The following is a 17,962-nucleotide window of genomic DNA, read 5'->3' on the forward strand; positions in this document are numbered from 1 at the left end:
AGCGACTGAACTGAATATTCCATTGTATCTATGTACCACATCTTTATCCATTCATCTGTGATAGACATTTAGGTTGTTTCCATGTTTTGGTTATTGTGAATAATGCTGCTGTTAACATAGGGGTGCATATATATTTTTGAATTATAGTTTTGTCTGGATATATGCCTGAGAGTAAGATTGATGGATCATATGGCAATTCTATTTTTAGTTTTCTGAGGAACCTCCACACTATTTTCCATATTGGCTGCACCAACTTACATTCCCATTAACAGTGTAGGAGGGTTCCCTTTTCTCCATACCCTCTCCACCATTTGTTATCTGTAGACTTTTGATCATGGCCATTCTGACTGGTGTGAGGTGGAACTTCATTGTAGTTTTGGTTTGCACTTATCTTATAATTAGTGACATTGATCATCTTTTCATATTGCCTACTGACCATCTGTATGGCTTCTTTGGAGAAACATCTATTAAGGTCTTCTCTGCCCATTTTTTGATTGAGTTGTTTTGCTGTTTTTGAGTTGTATGTTTGTGCATTTTGGAGATTAAGCCCTTATCTGTCACATCATTTGCAAATATTTTCTCCCATTTTGTAGGTTGTCTTTTCATTTTTTATGGCTTTGTTTGCTGTGCAAAAGCTTATAAGTTTGATTAGGTCTCAAGGGCCAAATCCTATTTTATATTTTTAAAGAAAATTTCTCTCTTCCAACCTCAGACCTCACCATGAATTTTTGAGTTATTCTTCTGCTCCAAAACTTCAGTGCTTCATGTATCCATTTGGGGGCACTTTAATATTCTTGCTTTTGTTACTTGTGTATATTTCTCCTTTTGCCTAATGGGATATCAATTTCATGGGGCAGGAATTACCTTTATGTCCTCTATAAACCTTACCATAATAGAATTCCTTTCTTAGTCATTCAACACACGTTTATTGTTTCTTTAGAATTAAAAGCCTAGACTAAATCATCTCTAAGGAGCCTTCCAACTTAAAAAAAAACTGTATGAATCTAGTTCAAGGACTTACATAACGAATGTACAAAAGACCTCTCTGTGCCCATATTGACTAGGAAAGCTAAGAGTCAGATATGCTGATGTCACACTGGTATTATAGGAAAGTTTATAAAATCTGATTTTGAAAAGTAGGTAAGTTTATTTTTCAAGAACTTTTGCAACCTTTCTATTGAGATATTCAACACATGTTCCTGATAGAACTTCAAACATTAAAAGAATTGCACATCTGGTTATAGTTTTATGAAATTAAGTGACACTAAATCAGAGCTCCACAAAGTTAAAGGTTGTATAATTAAGAACATCCAAAAAGTAAACAGGGAACTCTGGCAAGACTTAAGAAAGGGAACATCTTATTGTGATCTATCGAAATATTTACCACTCATTTATCTCTACCACTTCTTCCTGCTCTTTATGGCAGCAACCATTGTTGCTGACTTGTGCTTGGAAAATTGCTGCCAAGAGTCCAGATATTTCTCAATGTGCATCTATGGAAACTTGTGTTGTCCAAATTTTAGAAGACGGGCTCTCAGACTAGGTTAGATAAAACAAGGAAGAAAAAAAAAAAACTCAGAGCAACTTAGAAAATGAAGCCTGAGTTTTTTTGTCTCAACTACTCTCCTCTTTTCTCTTCCCATCTGTGTGCAGTTCTCAGTGATTCAAATTAGGGAGGTTAAAAGCCAAATTAGTTGGAAGGCATGACTTCCACCTCCAGGAAAATCCAAGTATATGTAAGTCTAGTGGAGTAGTTTGATCAGGTCAGAAGTGTCTTTTACTTTTGGTCCTTCTCAGGAAACAGTCTTCAGAATTTTTTGACTGTCAGTCATTAAAGTGAAGTCTCTCCATCATGTCCCACTCTTTGGGACTGCATGAACTGAAGCCTGCCAGGCTTCTATGTCCATGGGATTTTCCAGGCAAGAATGCTAGAGTGGGTTGCCATTTTCTTCTCCAGGGGATCTTCCCAACCCAGGGATCAAACCTGGGTCTCCCACAGTGCAGGCAGACTCTACCATCTGAGCCACCAGGAAAGCCCTCAGTTATTAAAAACCCCTTAGAAAAGTTTGAGAGGAAGCTTTTCCATGTAAGTCTGAGGCAAAAGTGATGCTGAAAAGAAGAGAAAGTCCCGTGACTCCCTAACCACAAGGGCCCCTCCGGCATTCACAAAACTCAGAAGTTTTCCTCAAAGCACAGCCTAGGCTTTCTTTCATTTTTTCAGACTTTGTATTGGGGTATTGCCAATTAACAGTGTTATGGTAGTTTCAAGTGAACAGCAAACACTTTCATATATATTTGTACATGTATCCATTCTCCCCCAAAGCCCTCTCCCATCCAGGCTGCCACATGACATTGAGCAGAGTTCCCTGTGCTATACAATAGGTCCTTGTTGGTTATCCATTTTAAATATAGCAATGTGTACACGACCTTCCCAAAGTCCCTAACTGTCTCTTTTCCCCAGCAGCCATAAGTTCGTTTTTTAAGTCTGTGAGTCTCTTTCTGTTTTGTAAGTAATTTCATTCATTACGTCTAGATTCCACATATAAGGGGTGTCATACGATATTTCTCTGTCTGATTTATTTCATTCAGTATGACACCCTCTAGGTCCATCCATGTCACTGCAAATGACATTATTCCTGCAATCCCACTCCTGGGCCTATATCCAGAGAAAAAAATATGATCAGAAAGGATACATGAGCCCCAATGTTTGTTGCAGCACTGTTTGCAATAGCCAGGACATGGAAGCAGTGGCTTATGTTTTCTGCTGCTTGCCACTCCATCCTCTGACTTCTCCTCCCTTTCAGCCTGAACAGGAGAAAGTCAGAATAATACAGTCCAAAAACAATCAACAAGATGGTTGCAAGGTTTTTCTTTTCACCTGGATACATGCTCTAAAGAAAGAAAAATTAAAGATTAACAAGTTGCAATGAGAGTCATGCTGCCCAATTACAAGTGTGATCTCATACTTTTCTGGTAACCTGACAATGAGACTAAAAGATTTTAAAATTTAATATCACCCCCTTCCTGCTTTTTCTGATATTATTAATTAATTCTATTTCTAGATTATAAAAGAAGTGTTGTTAAAAATAATCAAACTCTGACATTATTGCCTAAAACATGCTTTCTAACATTATGGCGTAGACATTAAAGTGTTGATGTACTATTCAGAAAAGAATGGTTTTCAGCAAGAGTAGAACATGAAGACTGATGATTAAGTATTGATTTTCTTTTCTCATAAACTTGTATCTTGTGCTTCCAAAGCATTAGCCTTGTTTTGCAGGGGAATTGAATCTTCTCTTGGGCTTTAATCCCCACAAATGTGTGAGTTCTCTGGAGTAATGTGTGTAGGATAATGGCTGGACAATTTGGGCTCAGCTTTGATATAAAACACTTCTGCCAGTGCAGTGACTTGTGGAGTAAGTGGACATGGGGTATCTTCACACTGAATAATTGTGCAATCTACACTCTCCTAAGTCTAACTGGCAAACTAGAAAGCATTTTTTAAAAATAATTATTCCATGTGGAATAGTCTTGCCATAAAGATAATAAACCTCATAATCCCTTCCTGGAAACGTGTCTGGTACCTGGGACAGCAAAACAATAATAAGATTCTTTATTTTTAATGTCAACAACTTATAAAGTGAAAGATGTAATATAACCTAAAACGTATGTAAAATAGATGTAATTTAAAAATAAGTAAAATGAATTAACTTCTATCTACCACCCAGCTTGAGAAATAGGAACAAATAGAGTGTTAACAATGTCTTATAGTCACCTGCGTGTCCATTCTCAATCCCAGCCCCCACTAGGCACCCTCAACCATCACCCTAGTTTGGTGTTTATCAGTTCTTTTCTTTGCAGTTTTACCCCTTATGTATGTATCTCTCACATGCATGTATGTAATTTTGTGAGTTTTTAATTTTATATTAAAAAACTCATACCTTTTTCTGTTGACTTGATTTCCTTAACATGTTTGTAAGATTCATTCATGTAGATGTGTGTGTGCTCAGTCACATTCAACTCTTTGTGGCCCCATGGACCATAGTCTGCCAGGCTTCTCTGTCCATGGGATTTCCCAGACAAGAATACTGGAGTGAGTTGCTGCTTCCTACTCCAGGTGATCTTCCCATCCAGGGACTGAACCTGCATTTCTTGTATCTCCTGCATTAGTAGGCAGATTCTTTACCACTAACACCACCTGGGAAGCCATAGATGTGTGTAGCTGTAGTTAATCTATTTCTGACTGTTAAATAAACAGAAATGTTATCCTTTCTCCTTTGATCAATACTTGAATTGTTTCCAAAATTTTGCTACTATAAATGATGTTGCTATGAACATCCTTATGTATGTATCTGGGCTTCCCTGATCGACCTGGGTTTGATTCCTGGGTTTGAAAGATCCCTTGGAGACGGGAAAGGCTCCCCACTCCAGTATTCTGGCCTGGAGAGTTCCATGGACCGTATAGTCCATGGGGTCACAAAGAGTCAAACACAACTGATCGACTTTCACTTCCACTTTCTTTTCATGTATGTATCCTGGACAGTAATTGCTGGGTTGTGGGCATACACGTGTTAGATCTGCTAGATAATGCCCCAGTTTTTTTTTCAGTTTGGTTTCCAGTAGCTTATAGAAGTTTCTGTTCTTCCATAGTCTCACCAAGAATTGATATTATCATACTTTTAAAGCACATTTGGTGGGTCTTAAGTGGTACCTCATTCCTTTTTTAATTTGTATTTCCCTGATTACTAATGGTGTTGAGAATATTTTTAATGTTTAATGACTACTGAGTTCTGATTTTCTGCCCACTTTCCTATTGGAATGTTTCATTTTCATTAATTAACATGCAGGTCTTCGCCCCTTTTAATTGTGAAATATACATAAACAAAACTCCACAAAACATTTATGTACAATTTAATAAACAATTTCAAGGAAATATTCATGTAAGTACAACCTATGTCAAGAAATAAATGTTTCCAGTATATGCAGGGAGGAGATCAAGATGGTGGGCAAGAGAAGGCCACTGAGCTCCCTTTCCCCAGGGCACACATCAAATTTATATCTACATGGTGCAGGAAGGGAGACCCATTCCAGGGCCTGAGAGTGGGCTGTTGTCTAACACTGGGAAATGAATTGTCTGAGGAGACACATGTGCTGACTAAGCAAGAGACTTTATTGGGAAAGGGCACCCGGGAAGAGACCAGGATGGTAAGGAATCCCAGTAGAACTGCTCTGTCGTGTGGCTCACAGTCTCACGTTTTATGGTGATGGGATTAGTTTCCGGGTATCTTAGGCCAATCATTCTGACTCAGGGTTCTTCCCGGTGATGCACCCATTGCTCAAGCAAGATGGATGCTAGTGAGGATTCTGGGAGATGATAGGACATGTGGCATCTTCTTTTGACCTTTCCCAAACTCTTCTGGTTGGTGGTGGCCTATTAATTCCGTATTCCTTACCAGGACCTTGTGTCATAAAATAACTCATGCAAATGGTACTATGGTGCCTGACTAGAATGGGCAGTTTCAGTGTGTTTCCCCTAACATACATGTGCAGCAGTTCTCACTGAAAACAAACTGGAGACTGGCAGAAAGACTGTTGTACAACTTAGACTGTAAAGAAAGATCTACCCGGAGCCAGGTAAGAAGGGAAGGAGCAACCACCAGGGCAGGGCCTACACAGAAGAGGAGGGGAATTACACAAGCTCAGAGATCCTCCCTAGGGATTGAGGGATCCAAACCACGTATTGGGGCTCCCACCATGGGATCCAACACCAGGAAAATGAGCCCCCTTATTTGGTTTAAAAACCAGTGGGACTTACAGGAGGGCTGTAGGAAACCAAGGCTCCATTCATGAAGAGTGTGTGCATACTTGTTTGCTTGCCTGCACAAGGCGGGAGAAGCAAATTGAAACTGCCCAGGGCTCTGGCCAGTTCCCACCCTCCACCCCTCCAGTGCATGCCCCAGCCCCTCTAGCTCCAGTGCATACCCTCACCAGGGAGAAGGCTGCCGTACCAAAGAGAGTGCATACTTTGGATCAGGGGACAAAGCCAGCTGGGACCCAGTTCTGCATCTGAGTGGGGTGTGGTGCCCATTGCTGGTGCTCTCGGAGACAGTGGATCTGGCTCAGTCTGCAGGTCAGACTGGCATCCTGGGACCATTCCTGTATGTGCTCTGGCTGACACTGGGTCTGACTCTGGCCCACTTTAGCACTGTTCCCCACTGAGTTGAAGGTGCTATTGCCAGGAGATGGGAGAGTGAACATTTAGAGGGAACAAAACCAGCTCAGACCAGAACCTCGGGGCTTCTGATCTAGCATCTTAGGACCCAAGCTCAGCCTAGATAGGATGGTGACAGCCGCTGAGCATAGGAGAAGCCCAAGATCACACATGGCTCTGGCTCCAGCCTCTCCATTTTCAGCCCCACTTACCACCAAGGTAATAGCTGTCATCACACCTCAGGGAAGGCGGGGCTCATCCTCATTTCAGATCCAGCTCTCCACCAAAGTCACTGGGCACACGAAGACTGCATAACGATACTCCCACACGAGGAAACTCATTCAAGGCCTGGATAGATAACTATTTAATCCAATTTCATAGAGACAAGAGGTTTTCCCGGTGGCTCAACATTAAAGAATCCACCTGCAATGCAGGAGATACAGGAGATGTGAGTTCAATCCCTGGGTCAGGAAGATCCCCTGGAGGTGGGCATGGCAACCCACTCCAGTATTCTTGCCTAGAGAATCCCATTGACAGAGGAGCCTGGCAGGCTACAGTCCATAGGGTCGCAAAGAGTCTGACATGACTGAAGCAACTGAGCATGTGCATACAGACAAGGTTAACAAAATAAGACAGGAAATTGTTTCAAATGAAAGAAGAAACACCTCTGGGGATAAAAAAAACTAACAAAACAAAGATAAATAATTTACCAGATAAAGAGGTCCAAGCATTAGTAATAAGAATGATAACTGAACTTGTGAAGAAAATAGATAAACACAGAATTTTTAACAAGGAACCAGAGGGTATTAACAATCCACTCAGAGCTGACAAATACAATAACTGAAATGAAAAACAAGGAATTAATAGCAGACTAAGGGTTACAAAAGAATGCATAAGTGATTTGGAAGGTAAGACTAATGGAAATCACCCAAACAGAAAAACAAAAGGAAAAAATAATTTTTAAATGAAGACAATTTCAGGGACAATATCAAGTATACTAACATTCACACTGTAGAGGTCTTAGAGGAGAGAGAAAGAAAGGGTAGAAATTATATTTGATGAAAATTTCCCATACCTGAAGAAGGAAATATACCTTCAGGTACAAGAAGCAGAGAGTGTCCCAACAAGATGAATCCCAAAAAGCCTATACCAGCATAAAAGTAAAATAGCAAAAGTTGTCAAAGAGATAATACAAAAGACAGAAAGATAAAAACAAAGGGTCACATACAAGGGAACCACCATAATGCTGTCAGCTAATTTTTCTACAGAAACATTGCAGGCCAGAAAGGAGTGGCATGATACATTTAAAGTACAAAGGGAAAAACCTACAACCTAGGATACTTTACCCAGCAAGGTTATCATTCAGAATTGAAGATGAGATAAGGAGCTTCTCAGACAAGCAAAAACTAAAAGAATTCAACAAAACTACACCACACTACAAGAAGTGTTGAAAGTGGAAGTCTAAGTAGAAAAGAAAAGGCTATAATATGAAGTAAAAAAATTTATAGGAAAGGAAAAATCCCACTAGTAAAGGCAAATATATACTAAAGGTTGTGGATCAATCACTTAAGCTAGCATGAAGATTAAAAGGCAAAGATATATTAATTATAACTACAATAAATAGTTAAGGGATAGGATAAATATGATGTCAAAAACACAAAAATGGAGGAGGGGAGTAAAAACATAAATCTTTTAGAATGTCTTTGAACTTAAATGTCTATCATTTTAAAAGTGTAAGGTCAGACCTCCGTGGCCATTTTGGTTTCTCCGCCTCCTCCCCGCCTTTCCCCTCCCGCCAGAATTCTGACTATTTTGCTCTGTTCCCTCATTCCATCCCCCACTGCTGGAGTGTCCTTGATATATCGGTTCCTGGTAGAAATCAACCCTCTCTTAACCTCCCGCTCCTAACCTCCTGTCCAGAAACAGCATCCTTCCCAGAAACAGCAAGAACTATTCCGCTGCGTCAGCACAACCTTAGCAGATCGGGCAACCCACCCGGTCTTGCCCTGCCCCAGCTAACTGCCCTATGAGGGACCACCATTCCAAATCTTGCCTTATTCGGGAAAATTTTTGCTGTTTCTTACTGTAAAGCTATATAAGCTGCCTCTTGTCTTAGTTCGGGTGCGGACTTCCTCAACCTCACTTGCTTGGGGCCAGGAACCCCGCCCAGGAGCGCCTCACTATTAAAGCCTGATATACTATACATCTGGTGCCTGGGTCGTTTTTACCTTACAAAAAGTAGGTATGGGAGGCTGTGTAAGTATGCTGCTGCTGCTGCTAAGTCACTTCAGTCGTGTCCGACTCTGTGCGACCCCATAGACGGAAGCCCACCAGGCTCCCCTGTCCCTGGGATTCTCCAGGCAAGAACACTGGAGTGGGTTGCCATTTCCTTCTCCAATGTGTGAAAGTGAAGTTGCTCAGTCGTGTCCGACCCTTAGCGACCCCACGGACTACAGCCAACCAGGCTCCTCCATCCATGGGATTTTCTAGGCAATAGTACTGGAGTGGCTTGCCATTGCCTTCTCCGGTGTAAGTATGGGACATGATCAAATCCATGTTTCAGGAATATTACCTTCAAGATTTTGTGGAATTTAAGAAGTCAGCTGTATGGTGAGTATTAGGGTTGACTTGATTGATAGTAACCCAAAATAACACTACTTTAAAAAGCTTTGTCCACCGGAAACAAACACAACATTATAAATCAACTGTACTCCAATAAAATCTTTTTATAAAAGTCGTGTCCAGAGACCCAGTTCAAGGTCTAATATGGCATCAAAGGCTCCCTGGTGTCAAAGACTCAGTGTCTTCTTACATTGCTGTTCTCATGAGTGGTCCCAATCTAATGCCCAAGATGGCAGTATCCACATTTCAGGCAGCAAACTTCAGTAGGGACACAGTAAAAGCAGTCAAAGTATGTCCATCAACAGTCCTTTTAAGAAGATTCCCAGGAACTGTCACATGACTCTTCTACTTACCTCCCATTGGCCAGAACTTAGTCACATGGTCATACCCACTGCAAGGTAAACAGGGAAGTGTAGCAGAAAAAATGGAAGTGCAGGCAACTGGCAGTTCTTGCCACTGAGAAACAAAATATTGGAAACAAGAGGGGAGCAATAACTACTGCAGACTACTGCAGTATTGCAGTAAGGAATAATAGGGACTATGGTTGTGAGGATTAAGTGTGACCTCAAGATCTAAGAGCTGTCTGGGAAGCAGATGGCTTAAAAGATGGTGATCTAGTGGGGTGGGTTGATGGCTCTTGATTTATGGCTTGAGGGACTGAGTAGGTAGAAGTCTCACCATGGGGAATTTTCACTATCACAAAGCAGATAGAAGGAAAAAACAAAATGAGGGGGGAAAGGCAAAATAGTTTGGGTTTGACTTAAAAGCAGAAGGGGACATACAAATATCCAAATAACATAGGATGCTGGGCATTTCCTTCTAACCAAGACAATGGAATAGAAAACTTCCAGACCTGATTGTCACCAACTAGAACAACTGTGGGCAAGTGACTTCATCCTCTGGACCTTAATTTTCTCATCCAAAAAATGGCTTCCCTGGTGGCTCAGATGGTAAAGCGTCTGCCCACAATGCAGGAGACCCAGGTTCAATCCCTGCATCAAGAAGAACCCCTGGAGAAGGAAATGGCAACCCACTCCAGTACTCTTACCTAGAAAATCCCATGGACGGAGGAGCCTGGTGGGCTGCAGTCCATGGGGTCACAAAGAGTCAGACACAACTGAGCAACTTCACTCTTATAAAATAGGAAATTTCCACCAGGTAATACCTAAGTTCTCATCAGCTGTAGAACTATTTGATTCACCAATCAGACCAATCGCCGGTGCATCAGGATGAAGTGAACAACCATGCTCCAGCCCATGCTTTCTGTGCCAGTGGAGAAAAGTAAAGAGGTTATATAGTTAAGTCCAAGTAAACACAATTTCCTGTGTAATTGCTTCATATCTTTTCAACTTGGCTGTTGGAAACCTAGTTTTGTGTGATCGGATGGTATTAAACTTTGGCAAATTTACAAAGTCTCTCATTAAAGTGGGGGTGGTTTTGCAAAACTTCACTTCAAGATCATTTTAAAAGGCTTTACTTGGTGAGAAAAAGATTACTTTTCCTATTATGTACACAAGTCTACATGTGGTAGTTGAAAATATCTCCCTTGAGTTAAGAATTTTCCCTTTTGGTTGGTCAAGTATCATTGTTCCACCTACTACGAAGGATTAAAATGACTTGTTTCATCACAGAGCAAAATAATGGCCACAGCGTGTGATTTTTGGCAGAAAGAACACTTTGTAATTGCTAATTTCCTATATCCAAATTCAGCTGAAGATTGCACCGTGAGTCCACAGTGCTCTGCAAGTCTTAACAACAGGACCGAAGGACTCTACCAGGCTTTGTAAAATGCCAAATCTAGACTAGGAGGGAGTTTGCTGAGAATGAGCCTTTTGAAAGGATTATTCAAATCCAAGACCCCAAATGCTTTATGGAGACGTGAAAGAGTCTGCAGGACACAACTGGTAGACTCAGGTGTTGGCTTTGGCTGGTGTCTCTCTTCTCATCTTCACTGTGTTCTATGCCAACTGGCAGCTGTCCTCAAGGTCAGACTCTTTTTTTAAAAACTCAGCAATTTAAATGAGAGCCAGTGGTGCTTTCAGCAGGTATAATCCCTTTTACTTGGAAAGTGTTTCAGCTAGTATTTCTTTTGATACAAAAAAGTTTGGAAATCTGATATAAGCATAATATTTTCGAACTCATCTCTCACACCAAATTTACATTCCACAGCCAAAGAAAAATATTTTTTACTGAATAAGTATTAGATCCCCATCTACAATGAAAACATACATTTTCTAAGGAGCCAAAAGAAAACAAATGATAATGAAACTATGATGATATAATCAACTTCGATGCCACAGTTTTCTATCCTTCTAGTCCCCAAATAATCTCAACCCTGTCTCTTGTATTTTTTAATGAATTATTCTTTGCATTTGAAAACCAGACCTTAAATTGCAAATATCTTTACTCTTTGTCAAAGCATTCCATGTAGATCCATTTGCAGAATGTGGGAACTGAAGAGTTAGAGCTGATACCACTGAAACACTGCATTCCCAATTAGGTCTATAAAATATCTCGAATTATGTAAAATCTGTGAATTCTCAAAATCCCAAGCACTGTGTTATGACTTTTGCTGACCAAGAACTGGAGATGTGTGCAGGAACCACGGTGCTATAGGGCAAAGAGAATCGGCTCGGTATAACCACTGAGTCATACTCAAGGCCGAATTTGTCCCTACTTAGCAGGGTGATCTTGGGTAAACCAGTTGGCCTCTCTCTCTCACCAATAATTTCTAATTGTTTCAGTAAGTCTTTAAGTGAGAAAAATCATCACTATGTCACATATATGAGATAGGCTACTTATCCTGTCTGTGTCTATCTTATCTGTTGGATTGGTCAAAGAGTTCATTTGGGTTTTTCCATAGCATCTCATGATTTGTTTTCAAAACGAATGTTTTGGCCAACCCAATATCTATCTATCCATCTATCTATGCATCATTCATCTCCCTATCCGTAAACTAGTAGCTAAATTCCTAAATCCCTGAAGTCATCTTGTCTTCTCACCTCTCACTCCTCACTTCTAATCTACCACCAAATTCCACCAACATTTCCTTCAGAATATACCCAGAACCTGACCCTTCTCTTCACCTTCATTGCACATGGTGGTGCCCAGCCCTGTCAGCTCTCTTTGGATGATGGCGTTGATCACCTCCCCTGATTTCTCTGCTTCTTGCTCACCTTCAAGGTATTTTCAATACAGAAGCCAAAGTGACTTTTTAAAAACAGAAGTCAGATCCTCTCAGTCCTCAGCTCAATAACTGATCGGCCCCTGAGGATCTGGCCTCCCTCATCACTCTCTAGCCCTTTTCCCGCCTGTTCTCTCTGCCCCAGCCTCAACAGCCCCTTGCCAGACATGCTGCTGCCTCAGATCTCTGCATTGCTGCTTCCTCTGCCGGCAGAGATTGGTTCACTAACCCAAGTTTGAGTTAATGTGGGCAAAATATTTGCATTGAATCACTGGGAATAAAAAAGATATAGTAAATCTAGAGCACATTCTTGTAAAGTAAGGATGAAACTTTATAAGTGTTAGTTGCTCAGTCATGTCTGACTCTTTGCAACCCCACGGACTGTAGGTTGCCAGGCTCTTCTGTCCATGTAATTCTCCAGGCAAGAATACTGGAGTGGGTTGCCATTTCCTTCTTCAGGGGATCTTCCCAACCCAGGGATTGAACCCTGGTCTCCTGAATTGCAGGGGGATTCTTTATCATCTGAGCCACGTTCCTAACAAAGGCACAAACTTTACAGAACTCAGTGACAAATTGGAGAAAGGGATTAAAAAGGGTAAAAATAGATCTGTGTTCCTATATGAGCCAAGGATATTTTAAAATATTTGTTATATTATTTAAATTACATTATATATTATGTTCCAAAGTTTTTCAGGTGTGGAATTAGTATACATTTCAAGTTCATTTCGAAGTATCATCTAACTCTAAAATACTATAACAAGTACTATAAAATAATTATGTCAATCAAATACAGATATGCTTTCTCACATAACTGTGCTTATGGAATATTGATGCAGTCTTATATGCTTCCCTTGTGGCTCAGCCGGTAAAGAATCTGCCTGCAATACGGGAGACCTGAGTTTAATCCCTGGGTTGGGAAGATCCCTGGAGAAGGAAAAGGCTACCCACTTCAGTATTTTGGCCTGGAGAATTCTTGCACATGACTAAGCGGCTTTCACATTCACTTATTTAAATACTACTTTTATGTTACTGTATTTAAGAAAAAAAAATTTTCAGCAACATTCACTTATTTAAATACCAAATTTATGCTACTGTAGTTAATAAAAAATTTTTTTCAGCTATGTGGTTTTATGAGAAGTATTTTTCTACTTTTCAGAAATAATTTACGAAGAACCAATGAAATTTTAATTTTAAGCATTCCACCTTTCCCTTGCTAGACTGGGGGTGTGTGTGTGTGTGTTACGTATGTTTAATGAATCCATTAGTTCATGCAGAAGCCAAAAAACTAAAGTGGATCACCAATTTCAGGCAACTAAGCTACTTATTATTTCTTGTATGCATAAAGATTGATGTTTTTTAACCTATGTGATGTATTTCAACCTACGTGGATCAGGTATAAAAAGGTTTTCTGTGCCTGTCCCTTGACCCAGTGCCAAGGAGAAAAGAAGTTTAAATAATTCTAACTTCTTAATAGCTTATCCAGACAACAAAGCCTCTGCCTTTGGATAATGCTGCATTTCTTTAAAGTAGTGTTTGCATTGGAGAAGGAAATGGCAACCCACTCCAGTGTTCTTGCCTGGAGAATCCCAGTGATGGGAAAGCCTGGTGGGCTTCCGTCTATGGGGTCACACAGAGTCGGACACGACTGAAGTGACTTAGCAGCAGTAGCAGCAGTGTTTGCATAGCACTTTAGAAGAGCTATTATTAAAACTGCAGGTCTTTGAGCCTTGTTCCAAACCTTCTGAAAGGTATTTCTAGTGCTGAAGCAGGAATCTGCTCCTTGGTTGACCCACATACATTCAATTTGAAGATTATTGCAAAGAAGATATATTCCAGGTTCGGTATGAAAATGAGAATCTAACAAGCATTGCTTGAGGATTCTAAGTCAATATGTTGAAAACATTCCCTTAACATTATCAGTCATGTTTTGTGTTAGCCACTAGGCTGTGTTAAGAGCTCTGGGTATTCAGTTGTTATTGTACTGTTGTTATATAACAGCTTTATTCAGAGCTGATTTATATACATCACTCATTCAAAGTGTGCTATTTAATGGTGTTTAGTATGTTCATAGAGTTGTGCAACAATCCTGATGATTAATTTTAGAACATTTTAATCATTCTCAAAAGAATCTCCACACCCCTTAGCTATAATGTCTTTTCTCCTCAGCCCAAGGCAAACACTAACCTAGCTTCTGTGTCTATAGATATATGGTGAACATTTGTGTACAAGTTTTGGGGTTAACATATGCTTTCATTCTCTTAGGCTTTTACACTGAGTGGAATTGCTGGGTCTAATTTTAACTCTATGCTTAACTTTTTGAGCAACTGCCAAACTGTATTCCAAAGAAGCTATACCATTTTACATTCCTGCCACATGTTTGAGAATTCTGATTTGTCTACATTCTCACCAACACTTACTGTCTTTTTGATAATAGCCATTTTAGACAAGTGATATTGATTGGCATTTCCCTAATGACTATGTCAAGCATCATTTCATGTGTTCATTGGCCACTGGTGTATATTCTTTGGGGAAATGCCTGTTCAGATCCTTTGCCAGTATTTTAATGAGTTTTTTTTTTAATCTTTTTACTATTGAGTTGTAAGAGTTCTTTCACATAGTCTAGACAGTCCCTTCTCAGATGGATGATTTGCAGATATTTCCTGCCATTCTATGGATTTTATCATTTTCTTGGTAATGCCCTTTGTTGTACACAAGTTTTTCATTTTATTGAATTCCCATTTGTTTCTCCTCTTGTTGCTCATATTTTTTTATCCTAGCTAATAATTTGTTTCCAAGTTCAAAGTCATGCAGATTTACTCTTTGGTTTTCTTCCAAGAGTGCTATAGTTTTAACTCTTAAAATTTAGATTTTTGATCAGTTTGAACTAATTTTTGTATGTGGTGTGAAGTAGGGGTCCAGCTGCATGTACATGTCCAGTTGTCCCACTACCATTTGTTGAAAAAATTATTCTTTCCCTCATTGAATAGTTTTGTTGTTTAGTAGCTAAGTTGTGTCGACTCTTTTGCAACCCTATGGACTGTAGCCCTCCAGGCTCCTCGGTCCTTGCGATTTCCCAGGCAAGAATACTGGAGTGGGTTGCTGTTTCTTTCTCCAAGGGATCTCCCTGACTCTGGTATCAAACCTCAGTCTCCTGCATTGGCAGGCAGATTCTTTACCACTGAGATAACAGGGAAGGACTTGAATGGTTTTCAGTTCAGTTCAGTTCAGTCGCTCAGTCATGTCTGACTCTTTGCGACCCCATGAATCACAGCATGCCAGGCCTCCCTGTCCATCACCAACTCCCAGAGTTCACTCAAACTCATGTCCATCGAGTCGGTGATGCCATCCAGCCATCTCATTCTCTGTCGTCCCCTTCTCCTCCCACCCCAATCCCTCCCATTCAGTTCAGTTCAGTTCAGTCGCTCAAATCAGTTGATCATAAATGTGAGAGTGTATTTTTGGACTCTCAAATCTATTATTGACCTATTATATACTCATCCTTATGCCAGTACCAAACTGCCTTGACCACTGTGGCTTTATGATAAGTTTTTAAAATCAGGACATGTGAGTCCTTCAACTTCATTCATCTTATATTAATAAAATATTTTTTGGTTATTCTGGGTCTGTTGGGTTCCCAAGTGAATTTTAGGATCAGCATGTCAATTTCTACAAAGAAGTTTGGTAGGATTCTGATAGAGATTTCACTAAATTTATAGATCAGTTACAGAAGTAAAGCCATTTGACAGTGTTAAGCCTTTCAATCATTAAACATAAATTGTCTTTCTATTTACTGTTCAGTTCAGTTCAGTAGCTCAGTCGTGTCTGACTCTTTGTGACCCCATGAACCACAGCACACCAGGCCTCCCTTTCCATCACCAACTCCTGGACACCATCCAAACCCATGTCCATTGAGTCGGTTATGCCATCCAACCATCTCATCCTCTGTCCTCCCCTTCTCCTACTGCCCTCAATCTTTCCCAGCATTCGGGTCTTTTCAAATGAGTCAACTCTTTGCATAAGGTGGCCAAAGTATTGGAGTTTCAGCTTCAACAACAGTCCCTCCAATGAATACCCAGGACTGATCTCCTTTAGGATGGACTGGTTGGATCTCCTTGCAGTTCAGGGGACTCTCAAGAGTCTTCTCCAACACCACAATTCAAAAGCATCAATTCTTCAGCACTCAGCTTTCTTTATATTCCAACTCTCACATCCATACATGACCACTAAAAACCATAGCCTTGACTAGATGGACATTTGCTGACATGTCTCTGCTTTTTAATATGTTCTCCAAGTTGGTCATAACTTTCCTTCCAAGGAGTAAGCGTCTTTTAATTTCATGGCTACAATCACCATCTGCAGTGATTTTGGAGCCCCCCAAAACTAAGTCAGCCACTGTTTCCACTATTTCCCCATCTATTTGCCATGAAGTAATGGGACCAGATGCCATGATTTTAGTTTTCTGAATGTTGAGCCTTAAGCCAACATTTTCATTCTCCTCTTTTACTTTCATCGAGAGGCTCTTTAGTTCTTCTTTACTTTCTGCCATAAGGGTGGTGTCATCTGCATATCTGGGGTTATTGATATTTCTCCTGGCAATCCTGATTCCAGTTTGTGCTTCATCCAGACCAGCGTTCCTCATGATGTACTCTTCATATAAGTTAAATGAGCAGGGTGACAATATACAGCCTTGACGTACGCCTTTTCCTATTTGGAACCAGTCTGTTGTTCCATGTCCAGTTCTAACTATTGCTTCCTGACCTGCATACAGCTTTCTCAAGAAGTAGGTCAGGTGGTCTGGTATTTCCATCTCTTTCACAGTTTTCCACAGTTTATTGTGATCCACACAGTCAAAGGCTTTGGCATAGTCAATAAAGCAGAAATAGATGGTTGTCTGGAACTCTCTTGCTTTTTCAATGATCCAGCAGATATTGGCAATTTGATCTCTGGTTCCTGTGCCTTTTCTAAAACCAGCTTGAACATCTGGAAGTTCACGGTTCACATATTGCTGAAGCCTGGCTTGGAGAATTTTGAGCATTACTTTATTAGCGTGTGAGATGAGTGCAATTGTGCAGTAGTTTGAGCATTCTTTGGCATTGCCTTTCTTTGGGATTGGAATAAGACTGACCTTTTCCAGTCCTGTGGCCACTGCTGAGTTTTCCAAATTTGCTGGCATATAGAGTGCAGCACTTTCACAGCATCATCTTTCAGGATTTGAAATAGCTCAACTGGAATTCCATTACCTCCACTAGCTTTGTTCGTAGTGATGCTCTCTAAGGCCCACTTGACTTCACATTCCAGGATGTCTGACTTTAGGTGAGTGTGAGTGATCACACCTTCGTGATTATCTGGGTCGTGAAGATCTTTTTTGTACAATTCTTCTGTGTATTCTTGCCACCTCGTCTTAATATTGTCTGCTTCTGTTAGGTCCATACCATTTCTGTCCTTTATCGAGCCCATCTTTGCATGAAATGTTCCCTTGGTATCTCTAATTTTCTTGAAGAGATCTCTAGTCTTTCCCATTCTATTGTTTTCTTCTATTTCTTTACATTGATCGCTGAGGAAGGCTTTCTTATCTCTCCTTGCTATTCTTTGAAACTCTGCATTCAGATGCTTATATCTTTCCTTTTCTCCTTTGCTTTTCACTTCTCTCCTTTTCTCAGCTATTTGTAAGCCCTCCTCAGACAGCCATTTTGCTTTCTTGCATTTCTTTTCCATGAGGATGGTCTTGGTCCCTGTCTCCTGTACAATGTCACGAACCTCTGTCCAGAGTTCATCACGCACTCTATCAGATCTAGTCCCTTAAATCTATTTTTCACTTCCACTGTATAGTCATACGGGATTTGATTTAGGTCATATCTGAATGGTCTAGTGGTTTTCCCCACTTTCTTCAGTTTCAGTCTGAATTTGGCAATAAGGAGTTCATGATCTGAGCCACAGTCAGCTCC

General features: G+C 40.4%; 1 protein-coding gene across 1 annotated transcript in view; it reads left to right on the top strand.

Moving 5' to 3' along the window:
• The first annotated feature begins 8,753 nt into the window (after positions 1-8,753).
• The window catches only part of LMNTD1 (lamin tail domain containing 1), a 112,635-nt gene continuing 103,426 nt past the window's right edge, over positions 8,754-17,962 (top strand). Inside the window, exon 1 of the mRNA XM_088837034.1 lies at positions 8,754-8,821. Coding sequence (XP_088693160.1) covers positions 8,754-8,821 — 68 coding nt within the window. The remainder of the gene's footprint in view (positions 8,822-17,962) is intronic.

This window comes from Moschus berezovskii, chromosome 6 (genome assembly GCF_049115385.1).
Source record: "Moschus berezovskii isolate FMDL1 chromosome 6, NW_MosBer_1.0, whole genome shotgun sequence".
Taxonomy (NCBI): domain Eukaryota; kingdom Metazoa; phylum Chordata; class Mammalia; order Artiodactyla; family Moschidae; genus Moschus; species Moschus berezovskii.